The sequence below is a fragment of the Daldinia caldariorum genome (assembly GCF_022478825.1).
Source record: "Daldinia caldariorum strain CBS 122874 unplaced genomic scaffold F4812scaffold_24, whole genome shotgun sequence".
Lineage (NCBI taxonomy): Eukaryota > Fungi > Ascomycota > Sordariomycetes > Xylariales > Hypoxylaceae > Daldinia > Daldinia caldariorum.
This window is the reverse complement of record NW_025953060.1, coordinates 389,173-403,132: the sequence shown is the minus strand read 5'-3', so window position 1 is coordinate 403,132 and position 13,960 is coordinate 389,173. Positions and strand designations below refer to the sequence as shown.

General features: G+C 49.3%; 3 protein-coding genes across 3 annotated transcripts in view; 2 read left to right on the top strand and 1 right to left on the bottom strand.

Moving 5' to 3' along the window:
* Positions 1-89: 89 nt before the first annotated feature.
* Positions 90-4,599, top strand: F4812DRAFT_445658 (ARM repeat-containing protein). Its single transcript, XM_047935579.1, has 2 exons — positions 90-745; positions 1,187-4,599. Exons 1-2 carry the CDS (start codon positions 588-590, stop codon positions 4,197-4,199), a joined length of 3,171 nt encoding a protein of 1,056 aa, XP_047786152.1. The 5' UTR covers positions 90-587; the 3' UTR covers positions 4,200-4,599.
* A 707-nt stretch (positions 4,600-5,306) lies between these two features.
* F4812DRAFT_233757 (uncharacterized protein) lies at positions 5,307-10,125 on the top strand. Its single transcript, XM_047930555.1, has 4 exons — positions 5,307-6,466; positions 6,553-6,658; positions 6,774-7,316; positions 7,458-10,125. Exons 1-4 carry the CDS (start codon positions 5,448-5,450, stop codon positions 9,768-9,770), a joined length of 3,981 nt encoding a protein of 1,326 aa, XP_047786151.1. The 5' UTR covers positions 5,307-5,447; the 3' UTR covers positions 9,771-10,125.
* A 355-nt stretch (positions 10,126-10,480) lies between these two features.
* The window catches only part of F4812DRAFT_453370 (DHS-like NAD/FAD-binding domain-containing protein), a gene marked incomplete at both ends in the record, with an annotated part of 6,242 nt that continues 2,762 nt past the window's right edge, over positions 10,481-13,960 (bottom strand). Inside the window, 4 exons of the mRNA XM_047936478.1 lie at positions 10,481-12,752; positions 12,828-13,279; positions 13,336-13,462; positions 13,493-13,566. Of these exons, the coding sequence (XP_047786150.1) occupies positions 10,481-12,752; positions 12,828-13,279; positions 13,336-13,462; positions 13,493-13,566 (2,925 nt within the window). The remainder of the gene's footprint in view (positions 12,753-12,827; positions 13,280-13,335; positions 13,463-13,492; positions 13,567-13,960) is intronic.

Sequence of the window (13,960 nt, the reverse complement as noted above, 5' to 3'; positions counted from 1 at the left end):
GGGCAGAAAAAAAAAATTTACTTTGGCCGCCAAAATTTTCAACAGTTAGAATTTGGGGCGGACCCTTGCATGGCGTACATCCATTAAACTTTTTTTTTTCTGCTAGAGGTTGACATAAATTCACATAAAACCTCGTCCACAACCACAGCCCAAATTCCACCTTTTCCCAAATCCTCCTTCTTTTCCCTTATCCCACATACATCTCTCTTTTTCCTTTTCAATTTTACTCTCTTTTCCTGAAGAGTGACCATCTGAGCCTCTCCAACTCAGATTCGGGTACATCCTCTTCTCGAGACAAAAAAAGAGATTATTAGTTCTTTGCCGCGACTTGGCTTAGACTGGATTAGACGAGCCACAATAGAGTAGATTCTGAACGACGTTCTGTCAGAAGTTCTACGGGCTCCAGACGAAGGCCACTTCCTAGACTTGGTTGTGTCTCTTAGATTTTTTCTTTTTTCGTCGACGATTCCCAACACCGCACTTGCGACCGAGAAAAGTTCGTCGTCAACTCGGGATAATACCATACTCGACGACATCCTCCGATCAAGATATCCTAATCATTTACCTTCCGAACAAAAATAATCAAAATGTCTACGGCCCAGGAGAACGCCGAGTCCATCAAGATCTTGGATGATCTGATGCAAAAGCTCACCCTTTCCAAGGATGCTGCTTCTATCAAGGACGCATCTCACACTCTGGCCTCTTTCATCAACGGCCGCATCGAGGACCAGGAAGCCCCCACCAGGTAAGAAAATCTCAATTCACGCACATTTATCACATTCCATTAGTCGTCACATTTTGGAATTTACGACTGCCTTGTTTTGTGCTTGGGCCCTTCCCTAGGCTGCTACCCTACATTCTAGCTCTATTTTCATTTTTACCAACATTTAGAATTTTTGGCGTTTCCCTTCGCCGCTTTCACATTCTTTTGCCCCCCCTCCCCCACCAAATGCACGTGCCCGAATATGCCCATTGCATTGGCGTTATGTTAACCCCTCCCCCCACTCACTAAATCTGTGCTGAGTGTGTGGATGCGAGGAAAAAAAAGAAAATGAATGACGAAGAGCTTCTCTCCACCATACTATTTTTGTTTTCTCTTGTGAAAACTCTGACTTTTAACCATCATCTCCATTTTCTCTATCGCATATACTATATAGGTTAGGTACTAACAAATTCAATCTTACAGAACCGTGGAAGCCCTGAAGAAGCAGATTTCTAACAAGAAGGATGCTTTAGCCCGCGAGAAGGCTGCCAATGCCATCCAGGCTATTGCCCAGCACTCCGAGATTGCCCCCAATGTTGAACCCTACTTAGTTCTTCTACTACCTCTTACTCTGGCCGCCATCGGCGACAAGATTACCGGTGTTAAAAATGCTGCTATTGCCGCTACCACCGCTATCGTTGAAGCCGTCAACCCCAATGCTGTTAAGGCCGTCCTTCCCATCATTGTCAAGTCCATTCTCGAGGCCCAGAAATGGCCCGAGAAGATTACCGCTCTCGAGTGCATTGATATCCTCGTTCGAACTGCCCCTGCCCAGCTCGCATACCGCGTTCCTGAGCTTATCCCTGTCGTCTCCGAATCCATGTGGGATACCAAGAAGGAAGTTAAGGACCGTGCATACAAGACCATGGAGAAGATCTGCGAGTTGATCCGCAACAAAGATATCGAGCGATTCATTCCCGAGCTCATCAAGTGTATCGCAAAGCCTGAGAATGTCCCTGAGACCGTCCACTTACTCGGTGCTACCACCTTCGTCACTGAGGTTCAGGAGCCTACCTTAGCCCTGATGGTTCCTCTGCTAGATCGTGGTCTTGCTGAGCGAGACACCGCCATCAAGCGAAAGGCTGCCGTCATCGTTGACAACATGTGCAAACTTGTCGACGACCCCAACATTGTTGCGCCTTTCTTGCCTAAGATGATGCCAGGTCTCCAGAAGAACTACGACAACTTGGCCGACCCTGAAGCCCGTGAGAAGACCAAGCAGGCTTTGGACACTCTTATCCGTGTTGGTGATATTAAGGACGGCAAAATCCCCGAGGTTCGCCATGATGGCGATGTTGCCACTGTGCTGGCTCACCTCCAAGCTGTTATCCCCAGCAAGCACGCTAAGACAGCTGAGAAGCTAACTCCTGTCTTGGAATACATCTCTGCTGTCGGTGGCCAGCTCGTCGACGAGAAGGAAACCGAGTCCTCTACCTGGGCTGCTGCCGTTAAGCCTTTCGTCACAGTCGTCGTTGGCGATGCCGATGCTGAAAAGGTTGTCGACAGTCTTAGAAGACGTGCTGCTTCTGGTGCCGCCGACGAGGCTGAAGAAGAGGAGGATGATGATGAGGGTGAGGATCTCTGCAACTGTACCTTCTCCCTTGCCTACGGTGCCAAGATCCTTCTTAACCAGACCCACCTACGTCTCAAGCGTGGCCGTCGTTACGGTCTTTGCGGTCCCAACGGATCCGGTAAATCTACCCTTATGCGTGCTATCAACAATGAGCAAGTCGAAGGTTTCCCCAAGCAGAGCGAAGTCAAGACTGTCTTCGTTGAGCACGATCTGGATTCCGCCGACACTGAAATGACTACCATTGACTGGACTATGAAGAAGCTGGCTGAGGCTAAGGTTGAAACTAGCCGGGAAGACGTCGAGAAGCGCCTCGAAGAGTTCGGTTTCACACCGCAAATGACTTCGGGTGAAATCACTGCTCTGTCTGGTGGTTGGAAGATGAAGTTGGCCTTGTGCCGTGCCGTCTTCGAAGCCCCGGATATCCTGCTGCTCGACGAACCTACCAACCATCTCGACGTGCAGAACGTCAAATGGCTCGAGGATTACTTGATTAACTCCCCCTGCACTTCTATTATCGTCTCCCACGACAGCAGTTTCTTGGATAACGTCACTCAGTACATTATCCACTACGAGCGATTCAAGCTCAAGAGATACAAGGGTAACCTAAAGGAATTCGTCCGCAAGAACCCCCATGCCAAGTCATACTATGAGCTTGGAGAATCCGAGCTCGAGTTCACTTTCCCTGAGCCCGGTTTCTTAGAAGGCGTCAAGACCAAGGCTAAGGCCATTCTGCGTGCCAACAAGATGAGCTTTCAGTACCCTGGTACCCCCAAGCCTCAGATTACCGACATCTCGTTCCAGTGCTCGCTTGGTTCCCGTATTGCGGTCATTGGTCCCAACGGTGCTGGAAAGTCAACCCTTATCAACGTGCTCACTGGTGAATTGATCCCCACTGCCGGTGAGATCTACCAGCACGAGAACATCCGTATCGCCTACATCAAGCAGCACGCATTCGCCCACATCGATAACCATCTCGACAAGACTCCTTCCGAATACATCCAATGGCGATTCCAGACTGGTGAGGATCGTGAAACCATGGACCGTGCCAACAAGATCATCACTGAAGAAGATGAGAAGGCTATGGACAAGATTTTCAAGATCGAAGGTTCGCAACGTCGTATCATCGGTATCCACAGCCGCAGAAAGTTCAAGAACAGCTACGAGTACGAGTGTTCGTTTGCCCTTGGAGAGAATATAGGCATGAAGAACGAGCGTTGGGTTCCTATGATGACCGCCGACAATGCTTGGCTACCGCGAAGTGAACTTCTCGCTTCTCACCAGAAGATGGTCGCCGAAGTCGATATGAGGGAAGCCCTGGCTTCCGGTCAATTCCGACCTCTAGTTCGAAAGGAGATCGAGTCTCACTGTGCCAACTTCGGTCTTGACGCCGAACTTGTTTCCCACTCGCGTATGCGCGGTCTCTCCGGTGGTCAGCGTGTTAAGGTTGTCCTTGCTGCTTGCTCATGGCAACGACCTCACTTAATCGTTCTTGACGAACCTACCAACTATCTCGACCGTGACTCCCTGGGAGCTCTGTCTAAGGCTCTCAAGAAGTTCGAAGGTGGCGTTATCATCATCACTCACAGTTCTGAGTTCACCAGGGATTTGACTGAAGAGGTTTGGGCTGTCATGGATGGTAAGATGACGCCTTCAGGCCACAACTGGGTCCAAGGTCAAGGTTCCGGCCCTAGGCTAAAGCAAGGCGATGATGACGAAGAGGAGAAATTCGACGCCATGGGTAATAAGATCGTGTCGACGAAGAAGAAGGCTAAGTTAACTAGCTCCGAAGCCCGAAAGAAGAAGAAGGGTAAGTGCAACATCCCAGTCTCGGTAATGTGTCAAGTTTTTAAAAATAGTTATTAATGATATTACAGAGCGTATGGCCCGCCGAAAGCGTGGTGAGGAGGTCTTCTCCGATGAGGATGAGTAGACGTTATACTACTGTTCTCACAGACACGTATCCTTACGACTTACTTCTGATTCACGAATATGATCCCCCTTTTTTTTCCTTTGTCTGATATGAACAGAAAAGTTCGGGTTTGCATGGTTAGGCATTATCTCTGTTTCTTGCGCGCCGAGGTTGTCGAATACTTATTACAACTACGGGGGGCGTTTCATCGCATGGTCGAGCAGGATGAAGTAGAAAGGGCATGGTGCCACTGGATTGGAGGCCTAGGGGTTAGCCTTTCGAATTCATAACTGCGAGGATACCATAGATTAGGTAGATAAGCAGGTGGCTGAATAGATTTGATCTAGAGTTTTATAATCTTTCTTCGTGCCTATAATTAATAAGTACCTAACCTAGCCTAAGCTAAATATGCTGTTGTGAGGTTGTATCCTGATTAGGTATGTGTACTTCGTTTTCCAATGGGCTGCTCTGCATACTAAGTAAGGGACGGGCCATAGCATGAGATGCATGTTGATTCTATCTATAGATTGATAACTAGATCCGGCGATAATATGTCTCTGGTCTAACTATAATACAGTACATAGGAGGTAACTATAGCATATAATCATAACTTTGCGAGGTTAAAGCCTTCGTTGGAGAAACCAACCTTTCCACCATTTCCTACCGACGTGCTTTCTGCGATTCATTTTCAGCTTTAACAATATGCATTCTTTTAGAAAAGCATCGGATCCGGGGCAAAATGCAATGTTGCCAATGTGAGACGTTCTTTGTGGTGACCTTTGTCTCGTTCGTACCTGTGGTTAACTTTCCGAGAACGGTAAGACAAGAGGTATGGATGTGTCTACAAAGACTTTCTGATTGTGCATCAAGAGATGGGAAAAGAAGGGGAAAAAGCTCCCAACTTGAAGGGACAACATAGTAAACTTACCTTGTCTTACTATTAGTATTTTGTAATCTAGAACGATAGGCCCTAGCAACATAGAATGATACCGGCGCGGTGATAAAAAGAAAGAGAAAGAGAAAGAGAGAGAGAGAGAGAGAGAGAGCAATAACTACATCCAATAGGTAGATTCACAGGGACACACTTATATATCTGGCATCTACATACGTATTACGTGTGTGCCTTATATATATACGACGGTTGGTGAGAAACACCAGCATTATCATATCTTAGTTAGGGAAAAAGGACGAATACAGACCCCATGGCCGACGAGAGCGGTTTTTTTACGCCTAAAACCGCAAGGGGACCTCGCGCTCCGGTGCTAAACCCTGGGGAGACTGTTCAAGGACTAGCAGCGGCGTGGCTGGAGTCGTATAGAAACAGATTACCTAGTGGACATCACTGGGACTGGCAGCCGTTTTTCGAAGCACTAGTCGAAGGGAATATAGCCGTTAATGGCGTCAGCGTCGTGTTTCCGCCCGACGATGGCGATCAAATAGGCGGTTCGCCCCAAGAATGGCGGCGGCGCGACGCTCGGGTAGCGCCCGTGGGGAAGGTACCGAAGCCTCCCGGCAGCGGATCGTGGAATTATACGTGGTATATCCCCGAGTGGTCGCACCCTGAGTTCGACCCGGACTTCATCGTATCCTATACTAAGGGATTCCGCACCCTGGGCTCCAGAGATCCGATTGCGAGGCTGTTCCCGGCGCTGCGACCCGAGGACGTTATAAGACAGCCGACGGAGTGGGCGAAACGGTTCGGCATCTACCCAGGAGAACTAAATGGTCGGAGTCGTCTGAGCCCAACCTTGTCTGCCACCCGCGATCCGTGGGAGGACTACGCGAACCAGCTGAACTTGCTTTCGGACGAAGCTAGGCATAAACTATCCCAGGAGACGCAGGAAGCGGCCGCGAAGGCAGGGAAACCCGCACCTCCTCCGGGTTATATAGACAGGGACGCCTTGGAGAACTTGATGAATGCGGAACAGAGGATGACGGGCGCACAGCTGCGGGCAAAGATGATGTCTTATCTAACCAACGATCACGTCCCCTTGAACCTACAAGTACAGCCTCCCACCACCCTGGAAGAGTTCGTAGACGATCTCCGAGCGAATTTCCCGCATATATTAGAGGCGCACCGAACGTATTTCCAGAAGGCCTTGGACGACCAAGATTACCAACGGATCATTTTCCACGATTTGACGTCCGACGAGCTGGTATATAACAATATTCATACGCAGTCCAATGACGTAGAATGCGATCTTGCAGGACCGCTCCATTAGTAAGTACCGGGCGAGCCTCAAGATATGGCGGTAATACGTTGCTCTATCAGTTAGAACACCTGCTAATTGCCCTCGATTATTCTAGTCTTCTTGAGAGACACAGGTGGTCAGATACTTCAGCTAAAGGGGCTGAGAGGTTCGATCCTCGATTATTGTATAACATTAACGGTATAAGAGCGGAGTGGGATATGGTGAGTTTTCCCTCCGTTCCTTTTCTCGAGCACGAGCCGAGATGGCATGAACGGGCATGACGAGATAGGAATTGGTTGTTGGGAGTGGCTAACGTATATATAACTTATTTGCTAGAGGACAAACGACGACCTGTGGAATGCGATGCAACCCGCGTTGCAATTATTGACCCGGCTTCTCAACAGCGAGCACCCTGGGCTGCACGATCTAATAGATCTCAGGACTCGGTACAAGATTTCACCAGATATAACTGCCGACCGGGAAAATCCTAGGACGCCGACGCTCGTGGGGTACAGGCCCTTGAGCGAGATGAAGTTGGACTTGGAGAACTCGTGGCCGGAGATGATAGAACTGAGTAATATGGGATACGATTTCCTCCACCACACGTGGAGGGTCCTCTCCGAGTGCCTCACTTTCGAGATTAGCAGCGCGTGGTTTGATCCCATAGAGGTCGATGATAACAATGCTGTTGACGGAGTAAGGGAGACGAATGTCCTAACTTACGGCATCACACAGCCGAGCGGTCGCGGCTCGAATGCGAGAATACAAATCTGGATAGCGGCGGAGTTGATATGGCCGTTGCTGGTGCCCCAGTATAGCCAAAGCGAGAAGATGACAGCGTCCTTCCTGATTGCGTCGACGTTGATGCACGAGTTCGCTGTAAGATAGCATCATACCCCCCTTTATCTTTTTAACACCATTTCGACTCCTCAAACATCTCCATTTCTGTTTTTTGAATTGCTGCAAATTAGTTGAGGTATATTTACTGATCTGAACCGCGCTGCTTTTGCGTATCTTTAGCACGCCGTCAACTGCGCCCACTACTTGCTAACGACCGATCCGTACTGGGCATACGTTCCAGGCCAATCCGGGTTAGTCGTAAACCTCCTCGGTCAACTAGGGACTGTTCTTTGGGACGTGGACGAGAGCGGAGGGGACCCTTTCTGGGAGGGTATGGGTGCGGCCGAGGTCGGGTTTGATCTCGAGAAGGCGGTCTGGGGCATTCTCACCAACAGTATGGTGGCTGGTACGTTTATTCAGCCTTCCCGGCAGATAGCCGCCCTGCCGTTATTAGCAGAGTCCAATCCGTGGCCTGTTGCTAGACACCCCCCTCCGATAGGGTATGACTACATAGGACCGATCGAGGAGTTAGAGTATCCCACTGAGAATTACACTCACCCGATCCCTATTGATTTTATGGCTCAGTTTTTCACACAGTCCTTCTGGACCAATATCTACCCAGTATGGGGCCCCGAAGCCCTGAAGCTGAGCTCCAGGGATCGTCTGCTCAAGACTTCGATGGAACCTACTTGGATAAATGGATCCATGGGCGAGCAGGCGTACGGCCAGGCCGAATGGTGGTTCATATCCTTTGTATACCGGACGTTAGGGAAGAACAACTACAACATACTAGCCGAGTACCTAAAACGAAGGGCGTGGAGCATAATACTGCCTAGTATATATGCGCTCCGTTGGGAGTATGATTCTAGACATTGGGACTTCCATGTCATCATGTCCTTGCATGTTAATATCAAAAAGCTGAACGATACGGTAGAGAATGCTTTCGAGATCAACCGCGTACTGTCTTTGGACCACAACGGCAGATTCTACGAGTACATATACCGACAAAACCGTAATATCCTTGGTGCTGTTGATACCGTAACAATGGATTTCTACCAGTGGATAGCACTGGTAGACAGAGACTGGGATAGGTACTTTAGTGAAGGTACGCTTATAATGCGGGAAGTGTCCGCAACATATAGAGCTGTCATGAAAGACATCTCATACCTGCAGCGTATGGTCTTGGACTTCCTCAGCTTGAATTTTAATGCCCGGGCCAATATTTATACGAACAACGGCGGTGCCGACCAAGGTCCTGTCGGGGTAATATACCGGCATATTCAAGAAGTCAATGGATGGCTCTCGCATTTTATAACGACATTGAATCTCTTGTCTAATCTGTCGGCGGGTCATGATCGTGTCCAGTACGAGTGGTCCTCCTGGGAAACCCGCTACCGCTCTTGTCATTTGGCTTGCTTGGACCTCCTAGATATGCTGGGGAATCCGGACCAGTGGCAGCCGGACGACATGAGCTGGAAAAGACGTTTTGCAACAATACCCTCATCCTACTGGAAAAACCGCCTGGATCGAATGCGGGTGCTGGCGCATAGAGTATACGTTCAGGCAGACCCAAGAGTCCGTCACGTTTTCGATGAATGCGAAATCATCATGGACCGCGTACAAGGAACAGAGGGAAGGCCCCCTTCGTTCAACAAAATCCAGCACAACATGGACAGCTTGAAAGAAAATATAAATGTGACGAGCCTGGGCCACCCCCAGCCTGTACAGGATCGGGTCTATAACTGGACCGCCCCCCGTCCAGTACGCGAGCCTGTACTGCCCAAAGGCTACGGTTTCACGCCGCAACCGTCGCCTAGCACTGCCGACGTCGTCACCAAAATACCTGACCTAGGGCTTCCTCCTACCACCAAGGAAACAATAAAAGATGTGTTTGGAGTACCGCGAGACCCAAAAGTAATCGGAACACGCGCGCCTCGGAGGCTTAATCTAACGAGCTTAGACACAAGTGGCGGGCCATCGCGAGATGGTGGTTCTTTGGGTGCAACGAGTGGCGGGATACAAAAAAACCGGCGCCCGTCGCACAAGGGCTTTGGACATTGGAACAAGGATCGGGACGGTGCCAAGTTTCTCTTCTCCGCGCAGAAGATGAACAGTCTGGACGCCCTCCAGGAGGCCGCAGCGCAAACGTCAGCCAGCCAAAATACGACTCCGCTAGGCTCGTTCGGAACAGGAGGGGCTTTCATGAATAAGGGAGACACCGTCTTCGTGGGAAAAGATATTGGGGAGAGAGCCGGGAACCTGCCGACCATTTTCCCTAGTCCGTTCGCAAATTCTTTAATCACAACGGCTGATGCTATAAATTACGACTACCAACGCGGCATCCAGGATGCCCAGAGGTTGCAGGAGCCAAAGGATAGATTGTTCGAAACAACACAACCATTTAGAGAGGCCCGCGCTACAGGTTTTGAAGATGACCACCGTTCTGACACCTCAACTCCACCCAACTACCCGCCCCCTCCTCCTGGTCCGTAGTCGACACTCCTAGGATCGATCCCGCTCAGCAGTAGTGGGACCTTGTTGTTTTATTTAATTTTCTTTTTCTTTTCCGAGCAAGCTCGAGTAGCGTATTGTGACTCTCCTAATTCCTCTTGGGCGGCTGGCACTGCGAAAGGCAACGATGAGTGTGTATAATCAGATAGAGGCGGAGAAGACGTGGATTAACAAACCCACAACGGCAACCACTGCGTCGTTAGAGACCGAGCGAATTAGCTACCTAGTTGTGTTTTTAGAGGCTTCCTTTGCCATTAGGGTTAACTGTCTGTAATTTGTTTCGGAAATCTATAGAAATGTTCTGCTACTCTTTGGTAGAACTGGCGTATCATCATATTTTGGGCAATGTCAGAACAAGAGTTCTGTAACTGGTATTTGAGTGATCAAAATCAATATTTGACAGGGCTTACACCGATTGCCAGCCTTTCGGATTTAGCCCCCAGTAGTTGATGGATATAAAACTTTTGATTGTCATCGAAGGTAACAAGATCGAGAACAATTGTTTAAGTAAAGCGAGCATCTAAAAGTGTATGCTACATGCTATATTAAGCTCATAGGAAATTCAGTAAGGACAAAACGTGTAGGGTATAGGACCTCTTTCATTTAGGTACCTACTCATTTCAAAGGCTTTAAGAGGTATGCTTAATATGTCGGATATTCTACTACACATTTAGCCCGGAAAGGGATACACTTTATCTCGAATATTTTAGTCCTTCGAGTACCTGGGCTCCTTCGATGGCTTCCTGCTGGGCCAATTCCCATCGAAGCTGGTCTGACGGGCTAGGTGGCTTATCGCAAGCACCTACGCTGGATTCCTTGGCCGGTTTCCTATAATTCGTTGTCTCGTATCGTAATTTGACAAGCGGGTCACTAAATAACATAGGGCGTGACGCATGTCTTATGGCAAAAATTTGGGGTCGCGCTATTGGTGGCAGGTCAGATAGCGGACTCCGCGGTGACACGTTCAAACTCGGTTCCAGAGGCTTTATTCTTGCGGGAGGAGAACGCTCCCACCCAGGGTGGAAAGGAGGTAAAATCGGGCCTTTCGGAGGGAACGACCTACAGGTTGTCGGAGAAACTAATCCAGTTTCAACACTAGTTTTTTCTTTGTGGTCTTGGCCTGGCGTGGGAGGCGGACGCGCGGGTTTCTTAACCCTCGAAACCGTTAGACCGACCGGAATCCCTTCAATCATCTTTCGTTTCCGCCGACGAGGATGGAGCTTGACAGCAGCGGTGATAGAACTGGGCGGATTATACGGAGGCGTCATGCTATTTTCATAGGGCGTTGCGCTGCGGTTTAATTCTGCCAATCTAACCGGGGTAGGGGATTTACCAGAGCGCGCGAGCTCTTGGGCAGCCTTTGCGTATTGCTTCCGGCTATTGCAATTAGCCAAGAATTTAGCTCTGGCAGGAAGTTCAGACTTTGTCTGTGGGCCGGTCCCCAGTTCAGTCGAGGCGACCGAGGCGACCAAGGCTGCTGGTGCAGACTTCCTCGATCTCTTTGTCTTGGTTGCCCGTGTGGTAGACTGAGCTACGGAAGCGGGGTTTGGAATAGGAGGGGGGGCAACCGACAGAGGTCGATAAGGAGGTGTGTATCCAAGATTATCGAAAGGACGGCCACCAATCTTAGCCAAAGTTTGGAAGATCTCCCAAACTACATATGCGCCGCATTGATAATCATTTCTCATAGAAGAAGGATTTTTTGGAGGTGGCCGAGGTTTGGTAAATTCGATAGTGTGGCGCCTCTTCTCACCCAAGCTTTCGCGCTTCTTCGATACCGTCTCTCTCTTCTTCTCGGCTAAAGCATCGCGTTTTTGTTTTTCGGATTGCAAAATCTCGTCGGGAGATAACCATAGGTGCGGCTTTCTACCTTTTAAATCGTCAACCCAAGCATCACAATCCCAGTCGATCCAGTAATCGATGATGTCGCCCCAGACACTATCAGATGGCCTCGTCAGGTTGATAAAGATGACCTTGCCACCCTTGTTATGCACAGCTTTAGCAAATTCTTTGACCATCACCTTTAGACCGTGTACCCTAAGACTAGTCCCTAATATTAAGAGGAGATCGGGACCAACGGAAAGATCATGCTGCACAATGGGAGATATTAGGTCGGACTGCGGATGCTCTTCTCCATAGAGGACGATATCTGGCCTAAGCTTGCCGATGCCTAGAGCCCTCTTTCCCTTTTCCTGGCGTGCGGCGGTTGCCCCTGCGCAATGGGGACATTCGGGCTGTTCACCCGACAATGTGCAAGATTCCCGGCCATCTTCATCCCAGTCGCAGAGTTTCCCACATACAAAGCAGCGGAGAGCATGCAAAGAGCCATGGAGAAACACACATTCGACGCCTCTGTCCTGTGCTAGGATAGAACGGGTATTGTTTCGGCCAGAAGTCTCAGAACACTGTGAGGCTTGTACGATTTCCGTACTAGGATCGTCCTCGTCCTTTGGCGCCTCCAAGTTCTCCTTGTAATCTTTTTCCCAATCTGCTAGTTGTTGTTTAGCAGACTTCCTCCTTCGGTTACCTGCACCGCTTTTCAGGTCTGTAGAAAGACCGATTTTCTTCTCAATTTCGTCGATATTCTGGGTATATACTCTTGCAAGCTTCCCGACGTCGCGGAGTTGTGCAATAAATCGGTGAGTTGTGGTTGGCTCGACTTCCTTGACCCTTTGCCGTAGCGTCGTAGCAAATCGATAGAATACGGATGTTTTTAGCGGATCTGCCCATATATTACAGTCGAATAAATCTCGACCTTTCATATTACGCAGGCTGGAATTCGAGGTTTGGGAAGACAGAAGGTCCAAGGAATTATGCGTGTCTTCCGTATCAGAGACCTCGGAATTTTCTGCACTTTCTCGGGAACTACCATCAGTAGATGAATTTACATTTTCGTAGGGGTCAAATAGAATAGGCGGCGGCGAAGAAAGAGGAGATGAGCTAAATGCTTTGCCCAAAATAGCTCTTGGAAGAATATCTCTCGTCGGGACATTATGAGAAGCTTGTCCAGCGCAGAGGACCGAGTCCTCTGTCTGGGACGAGCTTTCTGAAAGTCGAGAGCTCGTAAATAATGACTCCTGAGATGCAGACGATTGCATAGAATATTGTGAGGCGAGTCGAGTTAATGGCGGCCGTAATCCAGTTTGTGACCTAGTAAGACGCTGTAACGATGTGTCGGAAGCCACTGCTTCTTTTTTGACAAGGTTATCTCTCGGAAATCGAATAGAAGTTTCCACATTCCCCCGAGCGCCGTTATCTAGCGTCTTTGCTTGGACCTGGCCTCCGCGGCTGTCTGAGACATCGGGCGCTCGGGTAGGCCCACGCTGCTCCGTTATCCTTTCAATCGTATGTGATATTCTCCTTCTTTTCGTTGGGCGTCCGTTTATAGCAAAGTCAACAGCCTGCCCTTCGCCAACTTTACCATTGCCGGCCTCTGCTCGTTCAAATTGGGCCTGAATGAGTGAATAGAGCCCGTTTTCTGAGCGAAAATCCTACACGGCTAATTAGTGCATTGATGTCTCGGGGCCTCGAGAGGATAAAATCGCACCGGAATACCAGAATTAGTACTTATGCCAGCACCAGTAATTACGACAACTCGTTTAGCTTTCCCGAGGGAGTCGGCGACGTTTTGGAGGAATTCCGAAGAGGTAGGCGTGACCTGGAGTATCGTCATGCTGGGTGTTCAGGAATTAGATGTCCAACACCGGGTTGCGAATTCGAAAGGGGTTGTCTCTAAGAAACGCGTAAAGAAGTCATCGCGTGACAATGGCTCATAAAACTTGCGAGTTTACAGGTATCTACGAGCTTGCCGGTTCTCGTTCCTCCTAAAGCTTCCGGGCGGGCGCATAAGTAGGTGAAGAGTGAAAACAAAGACGCGTCGGCACGCGTGTATTTCCGATTGTCTAAGCCGCTTGGAGTTCGGTATTTATCCCTAAAGCTAATATAAGAGTATAGGACATCGGTTGCTAGATTAACAAGGCGCGTTATAGTATATTTATGGAATGCGGACGATCCAAGATACGGTCGATCGTGTACGAGATGGGGGAGGTAGAGGTGATGAGCAGCTATCGTTCGTTTTGGGGGGGGGGGGGGGGGGGGGGTATATAAATATATATAAGGTAATCGAATAGGCGAAGGTACGTGGGGTGCAGTTTCGAATAGTACCGGCGGAA